The following is a 14,828-nucleotide window of genomic DNA, read 5'->3' on the forward strand; positions in this document are numbered from 1 at the left end:
GTGCTTTCTTTATAATCGCTGGGAGTATCCTTACATTCCCTTTAGTGTTTCATATCATGTGACTCTCAAAATGATTTGAAAAGGAAAGCACTCTTATTAAGAAAGTCATTTAAAATACATTTAGTATGGTGTGTTTCCCTACAAACGCTGCCACTAATGATTTATATTGTATTGCCCATTTATGCTCTTGTTTATTGATTATAGATTGATCTATAAAGAAGTCCCATAGTCCAAGATGACGTCTTCAAATCTGTTTTGTCTAAAGCTAAAATATTGTGAAGTGAAGAAACCATTTCATTTTCAGATTTCAGAAGCTGGTAGCAGATCATTTCGACTTTTGTCTTCAAAAAATACTCAATAGTTAGTAGCCATATTTGTAATAGTTGACCACTTATCGATGACTTATTGTGGCTCAACTTCCTGCCCTGTTCCACAGATATTGTGATTTACTGTACACAGATGATGTGTGCTGATATCATTAACAACGAGGTGTGGCAGCAGTTTATGGTTTAGCTTATGGTTCCCACCCCAACTCCCAACAGAGGCTTAAGGCAGCACTCTAACGTCCACAGTGTAGGTGAATCATCTGGATGTTGGGAACGTGACCACAGCATTCTGCTCCTCCACCTGTAGTGCTGTCTCTGCGGCGCAGCCCTTCAGGTTGGTGTTATCGTGAGGCAGGGCGTTAGGAGTGCTTCTCGTTACTCTTTGTCTTGTCCCTAAAACCCCTCCTCCCCAGCTGCCTGAGAGACAAGTGGACGAGTCTGAATGGCTGTTTCTGCGTTTGTTGTCCCTGTGCGAGGAGTGCTAGCTAGGACGTTGCTCCTGGTTACAGGCATGCAGGCGGTGTCTGGTTTCCTCACCTTGCAGCGTCACCCTGTTGTATTGTTAACCCTTCGAGCAGAGACCAGGGCGGAGGGCTGACACCGGGCCCCGGGCACGATGTGTGTTTGCTTTGGATCCCCTTTAGGTATCGGCAGGGGGTGAGAGTGCAGCGACCTGACGCTTGTCTTTGCACCTGCCCAGACATTTTCTTCCAGGAGCTTGGACTAACTTGGGCTGAATCCCCTTTTGAAGGCATGGATGTTTGTTTTTCAAAGCTTCTTGGTGGCTTGTTGGACTGAATCTGGACTTTGGTCTCGTGTTGTTCACGTTACAGGAAGTGTTGCCAGCTATGATGATGATTAAGCTGTAAGGTAGGAATTTACCAGCATAAGATATGTGGAATAAATGTAGATGGTTTTCTCTTGCCCTGGTTGTATTTATAGGCTAATTATGATGAAGACATAGATGTGTTGTGCCATTAGAGAAATAGCATATGTTATCATATGCCTTTTAATAATGATGGGATTCTAGCTTATACTAGACGGCAACATGAATCATTAACACATCATTTTAACTGTGATTACTGTTCTTTTGTCAGCTTTGACAAATATATTTCTCAAAACATTCAGATGTACTTATCTTTATTGATCTATTTAATTTGATTGCTCACTATACAGCTTTGTTTGTGGTCCCAGCGCCTCCTTTGTGTGATCACATGAGCGCCCGGCCTACTTGTGTTTCTAGCTGCATCTGCCGGTCTGTTGATCTAGCGGTGCGCTGTGTGCCGAGGTGGCCTGGCTTGTTCCAGCTAGGCTCAGAGCGCTCGGCGGCTAATGAGAGCGTTGTTAATGAGGAGGTCCAGGTGGATTCATTCATCATCGCCCTGCTCCCGAGCAGCAACTGGATTTACGCACCTATGACAAATGGTCATACATTTGAAATTGTTGGAGGCCTTTCCTTGTTTTAACCACACTAAAGAGCCCATGTTGAACTTAATTAATCTGTGTAATTAATTACCTGACATGAGACATTACTGGATGTGTAAGGCAGATCTGTGATAAACCATCTGTTCCCGGGGTCATTAATCAGCCTAAGGATTCGCTGAACCTTTCCTCGATTCACTGCAGAGCAACTGAGACTCTCAGATCTAGAACAAGCGAGCACAATGTAGGTCTGAACACTGTAAATACCGCCATAACCTTTAGTTTAGCTAGTTTAAAGTCCAAGGGGGTCGTCAAGGAATGAGATGTTGTCGTTTTTTTGGATATTATCGCAACAACACTATCATTTTCAAAATGCTCACGTGAGTGACGAGTGAAAAAAGCTGTGGAGCCAAATTACTATGTATGTAATTTAAAATTGTTTTAATTGTTTTTCTTACCAAAAAGTATCTGTCATATCTGTAATGCGATACAATATGTGTTTCATAGCCTGCCTTGGTGGCTAACGGGCTAGTAACATGAATAACAATAGCTTTGGCCAGGATGATTTATAAAATGACATTTCTTCCAATGCCTGGGTACGTATTTATGCTCGAGGACCTATTTTTGAAACGGTTTGTTTTGTCCGTTTCTTCAACGCAGAGTACAGTCGCTTTGAGTCCAAGATCCACGACCTGAGGGAGCAGATGATGAACAGCAGCATGAGCTCAGGGTCAGGATCCCTGCGCACCAGCGAGAAACGCTCCCTCTATGTCAGGTAAGGCTGGAGCGCGCACACACACACACACACACACACACACACACACTCACAGTCATGCTTGAACTCACAACATAATCTTTTAAGATCTGTATTCAAAATAGTAACTGTTATGTAATCAACCTGTGCTCTGCGGGGGAGAGCACAGCTGAAGAAGCACGTGTTTCAAAAAGCAGCCACTCTGTCAGGGATGAAACATGAAACTCCACACTGAGCTTTTTACAGGATAAGATTTTATTTAGGGCACGAAGTTGAAACAATTCATCACTATCATATAGTCGACGGACGGGCATCCCCTGTTGTTGTCTTCATGCCACAGGAAACCGACTCTCCTCTGTGATGGTGATTGACAGCGGGGGCTTGTCAAAGTGACCCGAGGTATGACACTTTGGGCCAAACTGTATGGATGCTCGTTCAGGTGGCATCCTCCCAGGGTCACGGTGAGAGCGCTGGGTGATGTAACGTCCAAGTGCTCCCCCGTATCTCCACTAAAGCGCTTCACTTAACCTAAACCTAATCGCTACATCACTAGACTGATTAGGTTTGGACCTCACTGGGATACATCAAAAGTGTGTAGGTGTTATCTGGTTGGACGCCCACTACAGAGAGGAGTGTCTCCTATAGACTCCTGTGAGGCATGTAGAGCCTCGCCTGCTCCTGTGTGGTGACTCAGCTCTCAGTTATGTTGGGAAAGCTGTCTAGCTAGCCGGCTGATGCAGGAGCCGCCATGTCCTCGCAGCCCCGCCTCAGGAATGTGGAGGAGCTGAGCCTTTTTGAAGTGTTTTTGAATGAAGAAAAAACAGTGTCACATGTGCTCCCACTCTCTCCGTTAGTGTGTCACGGTGTATGGAGTGGTTCAGACTAGGAATTTGAATATGACTTATCAACCTGTGTTAGAAAGTGCACTTGTTTCCTTGTTAGGCGCTCCAGCTGATAATCTTCCTCTGGATTGCGTCATGACAGTTTCAGCCGCACTGTTAATTTACTGCCAGTTTCAGTTGGCAGCTTCGGAAAAATCCCTGGCAATATAACCTGTATATAAAATCTTGTAGGTCAAGTAAGGTTAATACCAGTAGAGCCGGTATTAATACCTTTTTAAGAAATGAAATGTGGGTTTACCTGTCTGACGAGATTGTGACGCACTCTGGCAGACAATAAACAGTGGTTGTCTACAGTGGAAAGTATGTGGCAACAACAGGTGGACATTTTGAGAGGAAATGAATGAATGAATACGTGTGTTGGCAGAAGTTGGATTTGACTTTTCACCTTTATGTTTGTTTGATTACAAAGACACTAGATATACTTTCAACAGGTTTATCATCGTCATCCATGTTCCACATACTGTTCATAATGGTCGGCTCACAAACCACATGCAAACAAAGTGAAATAGAAATCTCTTATAGTATCTCTAAGTGGTTGATTATAACTGGAAAACAACTGATTTTCCTTTATTTCCTGCAGATTACCATTTTAATGAAGTGATGAAATGCACAGCCTGCCTGTTAATGTTCTAATATAGTACAGCTTTTTAAAAAAAGAATGAATTACTCTTCCCAATAAATGACTGTACTGTGTATGATTTAAATACAGTGCAGTACAGTTCTGTAAAAATTAACTGTATTATTTCAAACTATATCTAGAATAAAGCGTTAAACAGTAGTGCGCGGTTTACAGACATGTTAGTAGTGCAAATCGTCTACAAAACCAACCCTTGGCAGTGGTTTCAATGCATTTCCTCATTTTAAACAGGACTGTAAATTAACCTGAGGCTGTCAATGATTTTTTAAATGTGCTGTAATGAATGAAAAGACCCAAAATGAACAGCGGGGGCTACGGGCTTGTTTTTCACAAAACTGTGTCTCAGGGCTTCTTAACATTTAACAAACTATGAATGGGCATACCCACTTAACAGGAAGAAACTCAGCTACCTGACGATATGAACCATTTTTACCGAAACAAAACACAAGTCTAACGCCGAGCCTCTGAATTGGCACTAAGCGAAAGAGTGCTAACGCACTTAGCACATAACTCACGGTAGAAATATGTTATACTTCATCGGATCTGCTCAAACTAGATATCATATGAAAGCTGAGATTCCACAGATTCCACTGGTATACGTATCATCACTGTGCGACCAAAACTCAGGGTAAATACGTCTTACCTTTGCTGTTTTCTGATCAAAAGTTGTGTTCAATGGCATTAAAACGCTGCTGAAGGTTAATCCAATGTCTCCGTGTCACTTTGAAATGATTACTGATATTCCATCATCATATTTATGTCAATAAACTGAGTTTTCATATAGAGTGTATGAGAGCTGTAACCCAGCTTCTCGTTTTGGGCGTGCTGGCTGCGCATCACACTCATTCACCAATGGTAATGTTTAGATGGATTTAGGAACCCCCCCCCCCCTCGATTCTATTGGCTCCAACGGTTAAAAAGAGGTGTCAATCACCAAAATCGACCGATGGGTTCCAGAGATATGGAAAATGCACCCAAATGTCCCCAGAAGTGTTTTTTTTCTAAATCTCTCTAAAAAGGTCAAATGTCACTTGTTTTGCATCAATCTTGATACAGGGTACTTGTTATGTTATAGTTTGGATTCCTAAAGCTTTTAGTCTGCTATCCCATCATTCAAGGGTGGTTTTCACTATAAGTAATGTTTTTTGTTGGACAGACACAATCATTTACATTTCTTTACTATGTTCAATCTGAATGTACTTTAAAATAAAAACATCTATATTGATTCTGACTTTTCTACATCCAACTGACAGGTTTATCATTGCTTTGAGAAAAAAGATGATTAATTTACCCCTTTTTAGAAGTGAAGTTATAGTCATTTGTTCTGGGCATGTCATTTTCGAGCCTGAGACCTGAAAAACAGGCTTGGGGCTTAAACAGCATTTGTATAGGACTCAAATTGTCCCAAGCTTTTCAATTTGTATCAATGCAACCCGTGATCACAATTGCCGTTTTCACTGTAAAAGAAATTGAAAATATAATGCATGAAATTCATCGCTGCCATGTGTGGGTAATTCAATCTTAGTGAAGTGGAATCACAGCACACAAACTCAAGATAAAAGGAAGGAAGGAGTGTAACAAAAGCCTTGTGTTTTCTCAGAGCTTTATTTGACTATGATCGAACGAGGGACAGCTGCCTGCCCAGCCAAGGCCTGAGCTTCTCTTACGGAGACATCCTGCACGTCATAAACGCCTCTGATGACGAGTGGTGGCAGGCGAGGCTCGTCACCCCGCATGGAGAGAGCGAGCAGATCGGGGTCATCCCCAGCAAGAAAAGGTACGCATCCTCTGCTAACGAAACACAAAGCTAATGTGGCTACTACCGGTCATCCCCAGCCTTTAACTTGTGTTCCCATTTAATTCAACAAACTGTTATCCATCATCGATAGCCCCGCCCACCTGTCACAAGGACAGATGCAGGAAGTCATTTCTTGCTATTACACTATAACAACTCAAGTTTTATTTTATTCTAACCTTTTATGCTCTTAACTTTTTTTTATATTACTATATTTTATTCTATATGCTCCTTAGATAACTTTGTATTGTTATTATTTTCTCCTCATAGCATTGTGAAGCACCTTGAGGTGACGTTGTTTTTAAAGTGTGCTGTATAAATGAAATGTATTATATTAACTAAGAACTCACATCCATAGTTTCTCTTTTGATAACTGAACTAATAACTAGGGATGCTCCGATCGATCGGCCGATATTCACTCTTAATAGTGTGGTCGGTTTTCTCTATAAATGCCGATCAGGAGAGACGATCAGATGACCCAAAATACATGACACTGTTCTCTGTGCGCTGCAAAAGAAGCTCGCCAAAATGGCTTCACCAGTCTGACAGTTTTTTTAAGGTGTCCGAAAAAGACAACAAAATAGCGGTATGCAACGTGTGTGAAGCAGAAAGAGGGAGAGATCAGCTGCTGCTGACGGAGACACGCAGCTCTACCGGATCACAGCTCCGCCCGCTGTAACAGACCGGTGGGCAAAACACACACTAAGAGTTAGACCTAACACACTTAGCTATTTGATCTACCTCTGGAACTAGCTAAACTAGTTATAAATATATTTATTCTTCACTGTCTGGTCACTCATTACTGGATCAGTGAGCTGCACGAGACGATACTGACGGGCTGTCAGGAGGGAGGAAAAGAGAGAGGCTCCCGTGTTATTATCCAACGTTAATGTAAACTTGAATAATGTACTTCATTTGAATGTAATAATTATGTTGTTTGTGGAATGTATTGAAAAATTAATCTGAACTTTTTGATCCGTTACGATTATAAACTGAAGCAATATAAAAATGAGCCCTATTAACTGAGTTTCTAAACATCAGCATATATTACCGGTCATAGTCCGCTAATTACCGGCTAACGGAAACTCTGCTACACAATTCACAATACAACACTTGGATGGAAGATCCCCATAGCCCCCACCCACCCTATGATTGGCGATCGGTATCGGCCGATTCTGATTCTGGTGATCGTGATCGGCCCCAAAAACCCTGATCGGAGCATCCCTACTAATAACTTTTATTAATTTAATTCACACTGTTCATTTAATTTAACATGCGATTCCTTGCAAAATCTATGTAAATAATATCCTACTTGTAAATGTGGCCATTCCTTATGTTAATTTGAAAGTTAGTCTACAGATGTTGTATCCGTCACAGTCTGCATCCTTTTTTATTTTCACCTTATGTGCATGCTATAACGAAAACAAATGATTTTGTATTTCCTCCCCAGAGTTGAGAAGAAGGAGCGGGCCAGGTTAAAAACAGTCAAGTTCCACGCCAGGACAGGCATGATTGAGTCCAACAGGGTAAGTGTAGAGGGGCAGCTGCCCCCCCCCCCCCCCCCCGCCCCCCGCCCCGCCGCGCCGCAGCGAGGCTCCAGATCTGCTGCTGGGCTACCAGGGAGACGGCCTGCCTCCCCCTGTGTGTGGGAGAGAGACCAGCACCTGCTCTGTGGAGCGAGCACAAACAAAAGCTCGTATTACTGTATAGATTACAGAAGCTCCGTGGAGAGGAGAGCTCCCCGTAACCTCGGCGGCTCCTTCATATTAAGAAATGGGCTCCCCCTAAATGTCTATCAGAGGCGGACCTGTCAGATGTAATTTGCAGAAGTGTAAATCAGCTGTGCTGTTGTGTCTGTATCATCTATAATGCACACAGATCCAGCCTAATGACAATGTTTTAAGTGGGCAAACAGCAGCCTGTTTACTTCACATTGATATGCCATTCATTTCCACCCATTACCCACTGCTTCTCATATCTCATTATTTGATGTGTATTGTTTGTTTTGCATTTCATTTGTGTTTTTGTTTTTTTGCATGGGTGTCGAGTACCCTCAATGAAACCCATTCTGTTTTTGTTTTCACCCTCTCGTCGCCCCCCCCCCTCCCTCCTGCCCGTCTCTGACCCACACATCGACAAGCAGCCAGTCAAAGTAAAGCGCAAAAAAAGCTTCAACCTGACACGCAAGTTCCCGTTTTACAAGAGCAAGGAGAATATTGTGCAGGAGTTGGTGGAGTCCGAACGTGAGTACCCCCGCTGTGTGATGGAGGGGGGCGGGGTGGTGTTGTGGCTTTTTTTTTTATTCTTCTCGTCCTATCCCCTTCATGCTTCAGTTCTGTCTTTCAACTCTCATCTTTCCGCTCACCTCCAAGGGATGGTTTGTGTGACGGCACCACTCTCATCCCTTTTTCTCACTGTCCCGGAGAGATGCCCCACACACACACACACACATCGAGCTGTGTGGGGGGAGGGGGGTCTCTCCGGTGTGTCTGCATCTGTCTACGGGCTCCAGAGGAGTGTGTGCTGCCAGCCGGATGTGTGTGCGTGGCTGCGTTAACACACAGGCCCTCCCAACACGGCCATGCTGCTCCTTGTATAAGTCCTGATCAGTCCTGCAGTCACTGACCCACAACAAGAGGAATCTCATTAACTGGACGGAAGCTTTAACACTTAACAGGTCAACATGCCACTTTAATGGGATTGGGCCGGTGTCACTGAAAGGCCGTGGCTTACTATGAACAAAGTGGGGCTCAGGCGTAATGAGTACAGCGGCGTGTGTCAGCGGGCCTGGCGAGCAGCACTCCTCTTCCTCTCCGCCCCGACTCTCACTAACCTCTTCTTCTTCCTGTCTGCTCTCTTCTCTTGGTTTCTGCTCTCACCTGTCGGGACACCTAGGACTTCCCAGGGTTAAGCGATGACTTTTATGGATCAAAGAGTTTGAGTAAGTGTGTGGTTGTACTGTGTCAAGCAGCTGTCCCCTGAGCCCAGAGAAAAAAGTGCTTTGCCACTGCAGACCGAGCTGGGAATGCTAAACCACACACACACACACACACACACACACACACACACACACACACACACACACACACACACACACACACACACACACACACACACACACACACACACACACACACACACACACACACACACACACGAAACACTACTTCACAAAAAGATGCATTCACAAGTGAGGCTGAGTGAGCGTTACACTTATTCTGGATGTCTCGTGGGGACTTTATAATAATTTGTTAGCAGAGTTTTGTCAGATAAGGTCACGGAGCTGAGTGTAACTGTCAGTGTTTATCTCCGTGTTGGAAACACGTTTTGCCCCTCGCCCGCTCCCCCGAGTCAGCCTGCCTCCCTCCTGTGGACGGCCGAACGCCTCCATGTTTTCTTTGTCTTTTCCCTGAAATGAGATCCGGCACAGATCTAGCAATAGGAAGCGTTGGCCAGGGGATTGTTGGTCATTTGGGATACTGTCACAGGAAACACTTAATTTCCTATTGCTTGCACCTAAAACCACTTCCCTAATATTACGAGAGCATGGCTTCCGCACCAAGCAAGACTCCTGCTTTCTTTATTCCCCCCCCTTTTTAATGGCCTACATGTCGAGAAGCAAGGTGCTTTTTTTCTTGTTGCATAATGCTGTTGAGTCTGGTGGAAAATTATTTTCACTGATGAGAGAATAAGTTGTAATTTCACTGTGGCTCTACTGTTTTAATCAACAAACACATTTTTTATTAAATGGTCTGCAACTCGCTCTCTTGTGCTTTTGCAGAATGCCTGACATCCAACACAAGTGACAGTGAAAGCAGTTCGAGTGAGTCACCTTCATTTCTCATGGTTTCTTTCACACTGCCCACACGGATGAATAACATTTTACCTGTGAAATGACAACTGTAAATTAATATTCCTCCCAGTGTTTTATCAGCCATGCCAGTTTGATTGTGTTCTTTTTTTTAAATGAGGTGTAAACTTTTTGATTTTGTTTTTACAGAGGGACAGGAGGACACGATTCTCTCCTACGAGCCGGTCATTCGACAGGAAAGTGAGTAAATCCCTTCTCTACAGTTGTAACTAAAAGTACGAGTGATTGTTTCTTTATGCACCCTCACCTCCCTTATTCCTCTCCGTGCAGTCCACTACACGAGGCCTGTCATCATCCTGGGCCCGATGAAGGACAGAGTAAATGATGACCTCATCTCCGAGTTCCCCCACAAGTTTGGCTCCTGCGTACCTCGTGAGTCCACAGCAACAATCGTACCCAAACGGAACCACTGAGCGAAACAGCGGGGATGAAAATAACCTCGCTCTTCCTCCCTCCGCAGATACGACTCGTCCGAGGCGAGAGAACGAGATGGACGGACAGGACTACCACTTTGTGGGCTCGCGGGAGCAAATGGAGAAAGACATTCAGGATAATAAATTCATCGAGGCCGGCCAGTTCAACGAGAACCTGTACGGGACGAGCATACTGTCGGTCCGGACGGTGGCTGAGCGGGTGAGCACACTGGATTCATGGAGGATCCGAGCTTGTAACTCATCTAGAAAATATTCACTATTTCCTCAAATCTGTGTTTTCTTTTTTTTTTTTTTTAAAGAACCTAGATATCACAAATGATTGGCACTTAATCTACAAGTGAACGTGGTTTCATTATTTTTGTTGAAATGTTACAACAAATAAAAGTATTACTGTTACAAATGTTGAACGTTTCTGAGAAATTCAGAAGAAATCAATCCTAGAAGATTTTAACGTTGTCCCGATCCTCCCTTCCAGCAGGGGAAGCACTGCATCCTGGATGTGTCCGGGAACGCCATCAAACGACTGCAGCAAGCACAACTTTATCCGATTGCCATCTTTATTAAACCAAAATCCATTGAAGCCCTAATGTAAGTTTGAGCTTTTTCCCTCCTGTAGTGTGTGTGTGTGTGTGTGTGTGCGTTGGTGTTCAGATCAGGGGGTCACAGGTTCAAACCCCACTGCAGTCAGCATGTCGTTGTGTCCCTGGGCAAGACACTTCACCCCAAATTGCTCCTGTGGGGATTGCCCACAGTATGTAAGTCGCTTTGGATAAAAGCGTCTAACAAGTCACATGTAATGTGTGTGTGTGGCGCTCACCTTCGCTTTTCTCCTTTCAGGGAGATGAATAAGAGGCAGACGTACGAGCAGGCCAATAAAGTCTTTGACAAGGCGGTGAAGCTGGAGCAAGACTTCGGAGAGTTTTTCACAGGTCGGTCTCACTGCCCCCCTCTGGGTCACACATTCAGATTTGGACAATTTTTTTTTGTAAATGATATTCTACATTTAAAATGTAAGACTCAAACATGTTCAGTTCAGCTGTCTGTCCATCACACAAGACGAGCCGTAGAAGAGTTAGACAGATCTTTGGCACTTTAGCTAAAGAAATTACTGAAAAACAATTAGTGAGAAAGATTGCAGACTCATTGTCTGTCAAAACAACTACTTGATTAATCAATCAACGCATCAGATCCTCCAGTTATAATGTACTTAATATGAAACATCCAAATAAACACAGGAATTAAACTTATGCATGAACAACTACTTAAAAATAAATGGTTAACTTTCTTTCTTGCAAACAACAACCTGGTTAATACTGTAGCTTAAAGGTCCAGACCCTATTGATTATTATTTTTATTAGTAAAGATAACCCTTTCCTATAAGATATGTCAACATTTTATTTATTTTATTCTGAGAGCCATGTTTGCCTGAAAAGCTACTAATTGTGTGTGTGTGTGTGTGTGTGTGTGTGTGTGTGTGTGTGTGTCCAGCTATCGTACAGGGTGACTCACTAGAGGAGATCTACAACAAAATCAAGCTAATCATCGAGGAGCAGTCCGGGCCCTACATCTGGATCCCCTCCTCAGAGAAGCTCTGAGCTCCCTGCCCCCCCCTCCTCTCTGCGGCGCTGCAGAGCTCCCCTCCTGCCTCCAAGAGACCCCCCCCCAAGCCCAAATAGCCCCCTCACCTCCTTTTTGCAGATATGTTTCATATCAAGTTTTAGTGTCATCATTATGTTACTCTCTAAATGAAAAAGAAGTCTTATCACCATTACTGTGACTGTGCACACCCCTGCATGAGTTTCTCAACAAATCCATTCAAGACTGGAAATGCCATTCCAAAGGAATATGTGAAATGAAAACAAAAGGGAAAAGGAATAAATCCTTTTGTGAACTGGGACTGACTGAAGATCAGAATGTTACAGGAGTCGGGATTCAAAAAGAAAAGTTGCAGGGAACCAGAGACAAATCATACCGAGTCGGAACACTTTGTAAATGTTCATCAAATCACATTTAAAAAGACACGCAAGACGAGAAGTGAAGACCAATAAAGGTTTGTTTTTTCTTTTTCTAAAAAGACTGGATAAGATCGAGCCCTGCTGATGGTACTGTTCAAGGAGTCGTCTCTTGTTTATAATGACTGAGGAAATTAGTGGAGCCGACAAACTGGTGATCTATTTATCACGAAGCAGCTTGCTGATTGGTCGCCTGCCAGCCGTCTGCGCTGCGGCTGATAAAGACATCTCGCGAGGCAGATCAAGAGGAAGAAATGCGTTGTGAATCTCTACATTTATATTATGAAATCACAAGATAAATGATAAAATCCCACTGAGATTTTACTACATATTAAAAACTACACATTTTACACTTCACTAGAATTGTCAATTTGGAGGGCTGTTAGATTTCATTTTTCTTTTTTTCCTCTTTCTTTCTTTGTGGGATTTTTTTTGCTTGTGGTTTTTAGCTGCTCTGTGTAAAGGACGGGGGTAGAGAAGTGTAACTGGGCTCTCTGCAAAACACCAAACTGCCTTACATCGAATACAAATTCTGTTTTGTGACTACCTGTTGTCTGTGAGGGAGGCTGCACACAATTTAGGAAAAGAGAGGAAATACCCTCCTCTTTTCTCCATTTTCTTTGTGTCCTCCAACTGCCAGGAGGCCTGACTTGAGTGCAATAGTTAAAACAAAGTCTCACCTCTGCAATAGATGAAAGTCTCACCCGCGTGGGCGCCTTTTCTCCCCCGTATTTCAACCTTTCTTCCTATTTAATGAAATAATTTGGCCATTGGATTACAATTTGACCAGCCAGCGCCTCCTTTCTCATGTTGAGCAGCAGACCGCCCGATTACACTCTCTGCCTTCCAAGAGGATTCTCTTCTGATTGAATGGTCACATGGTACTGTCCTATCTGCCGCCATGACGGTGGCCTTAAAACGGGTAGAACAAGACAATAATTGTATTGGATGTCCTAACGATTAAAGAGTCAATATAACCTGTTTTTTGAATTGTCCCCCTGTCCCCTTACCAAAAAATAACACTAAAGTCGGGTTTGATTAAAAAAGAAAAACCTACATGCTTTGTGTAGCCTATCTATACATGTATGAGTCCTTGTTGGCAGGTGCTGAACCTCTGTATCGAGCTCTTAGTGCGTCAGGAATCTCTCACGTACAGATACCATTTCCCCCCCGACTGAAAGGCCACGTTAGGGCGGAGGGTTCAGAGCTGTCATGTGTGAAGTGCTGATGGTGGTTCTGTCGCTAAGCTAAAGGCAACCTAACGGCGTAATCAGGCTGTATTTGGTGTCTTCGCTCTCTTGTTGAAGGCCGTCGGCGTGGTAACCTTTGAGTCGGCTGCATCACCAGGATTGAAACTGCCCCCCCCCATGCAGATGTTTGTTAACGTGTGCATGTGAGCGAGTAAGTCTGAAGAAAAGTGGAACGCCCCCCGATCCTGTGAACTTTTTCCTCCTCAGCTTCTTGACGAGTGCAACAGAAGTTTTTTTTTCTTTCTTGTTTTTCGAGAGCCAGACCCAACAGGAAGTGGTAACCGAGACCTCTGGGTCCCCTGCTCTCTCCCACCCACAGAGCACCTGTACCTGCAGGCATTTTCTGAACAGGTGTGCCCCCCTGCCAGGCACCACTGCTAAACCAGCTGTCATTACCTGTGTCAAAACCAGAGTTCAGGGAATAACCGAAGGGAACAGAGCCATTTATAAACTGCTTGCAGACTGTTTCAAAGGGTGTGGTAGCTGTACAATGTAAATAAGCCCCCAGCAGATCCCCCTCACCTGTGCTTCATGCATGTGTGAATCAAACTGGGACAAAAACATGTTTTATAGACCACAAATGTCAGGTAAGTAAAGTTTGAGCTACTCTTGAGATATAATTTCCATACAAATGTGCTGTATTGTTGGTATTTCTCTTCAAATGCCTATTGGAAAACTTAACTAGTCAGTTGGGAATTCAATTCCCTCGAGTAGAGCCTGTCTACATGTGATTTCTTGTGGAACGTGTCTGGGTGTATAGATTGAAAAAATATATATATTGTAAAATAATGAAAGAGATGCAGTCAGAAACCTACACAATATCACAGAAACCAGGAGCATTGATCAATACATCATCAGAAGTTTAGCATTGGTCCTCTGGTGTTTAGTTGAAATACAGCTGACTGTTAACAATGTGCGTGGTATTCATACCTCAGTCAGCCATGTCAAAGCCCAAAGAACTTGATTTCATTTGAACTCTTTCCATTGAGGATGTGGTATATAACGAACCTGAATGCCTCTGTGTGTGTATAATTGATGAGGGTCTTTGTTCTGATGAGAGAAACGATGACATATGCTTTTATTTTTTGGGTGGGGGGGGGGTCAGGGTTCTTGTTTGTACTTTTGGGTGATGATGTTTATGTTATAGCACATCTATCTGTGCAGTAAGTGCTTGCAAACATGAACCCTTTGATTGTACAGTAGTTTCCTTCCTGTCACTGCAGGTGGTACAGCCTATCAGGACACTCGGCCTCATGGTCTTCCTTGTCCTAGTCATGAGGGAACAGTCCTGCAACTTTTGTTTGGGTTTTATTTTTGGACTTGACAAGAGTTTATTTGTTTGAAAATAAAATATGTGACTCAGTTATGATATTGATCCGCTTGTTATTGCACTTTAAACCCCAACCCCCCGAATTTGAAAATAAG

General features: G+C 43.5%; 1 protein-coding gene across 11 annotated transcripts in view; it reads left to right on the plus strand.

Annotated features, from left to right (window-relative positions):
* dlg3 (discs, large homolog 3 (Drosophila)) overlaps positions 1 to 14,776 on the plus strand; it is an 86,770-nt gene extending 71,994 nt beyond the window's left edge. For 7 of the 11 annotated variants that reach the window (XM_034093093.1, XM_034093095.1, XM_034093098.2 and 4 more), the window contains 11 exons: positions 2,409 to 2,523; positions 5,642 to 5,818; positions 7,287 to 7,362; positions 7,980 to 8,079; positions 9,618 to 9,659; positions 9,837 to 9,887; positions 9,978 to 10,079; positions 10,168 to 10,340; positions 10,617 to 10,729; positions 10,979 to 11,070; positions 11,630 to 14,776. In XM_034093093.1, the coding sequence (XP_033948984.1) occupies positions 2,409 to 2,523; positions 5,642 to 5,818; positions 7,287 to 7,362; positions 7,980 to 8,079; positions 9,618 to 9,659; positions 9,837 to 9,887; positions 9,978 to 10,079; positions 10,168 to 10,340; positions 10,617 to 10,729; positions 10,979 to 11,070; positions 11,630 to 11,736 (1,148 nt within the window). In that variant the 3' untranslated portion in view covers positions 11,737 to 14,776. Of the gene's footprint in view, positions 1 to 878; positions 1,197 to 1,904; positions 2,170 to 2,408; positions 2,524 to 5,641; positions 5,819 to 7,286; positions 7,363 to 7,979; positions 8,080 to 8,731; positions 8,778 to 9,617; positions 9,660 to 9,836; positions 9,888 to 9,977; positions 10,080 to 10,167; positions 10,341 to 10,616; positions 10,730 to 10,978; positions 11,071 to 11,629 lie in introns of those variants that run through there. The other 4 variants (XM_034093096.1, XM_034093097.2, XM_034093104.2 and 1 more) reach the window with 3 other exon arrangements.
* The last annotated feature ends 52 nt before the right edge of the window (positions 14,777 to 14,828 follow it).

The sequence above is a fragment of the Pseudochaenichthys georgianus genome, chromosome 10 (genome assembly GCF_902827115.2).
Source record: "Pseudochaenichthys georgianus chromosome 10, fPseGeo1.2, whole genome shotgun sequence".
Taxonomy (NCBI): Eukaryota; Metazoa; Chordata; class Actinopteri; order Perciformes; family Channichthyidae; genus Pseudochaenichthys; species Pseudochaenichthys georgianus.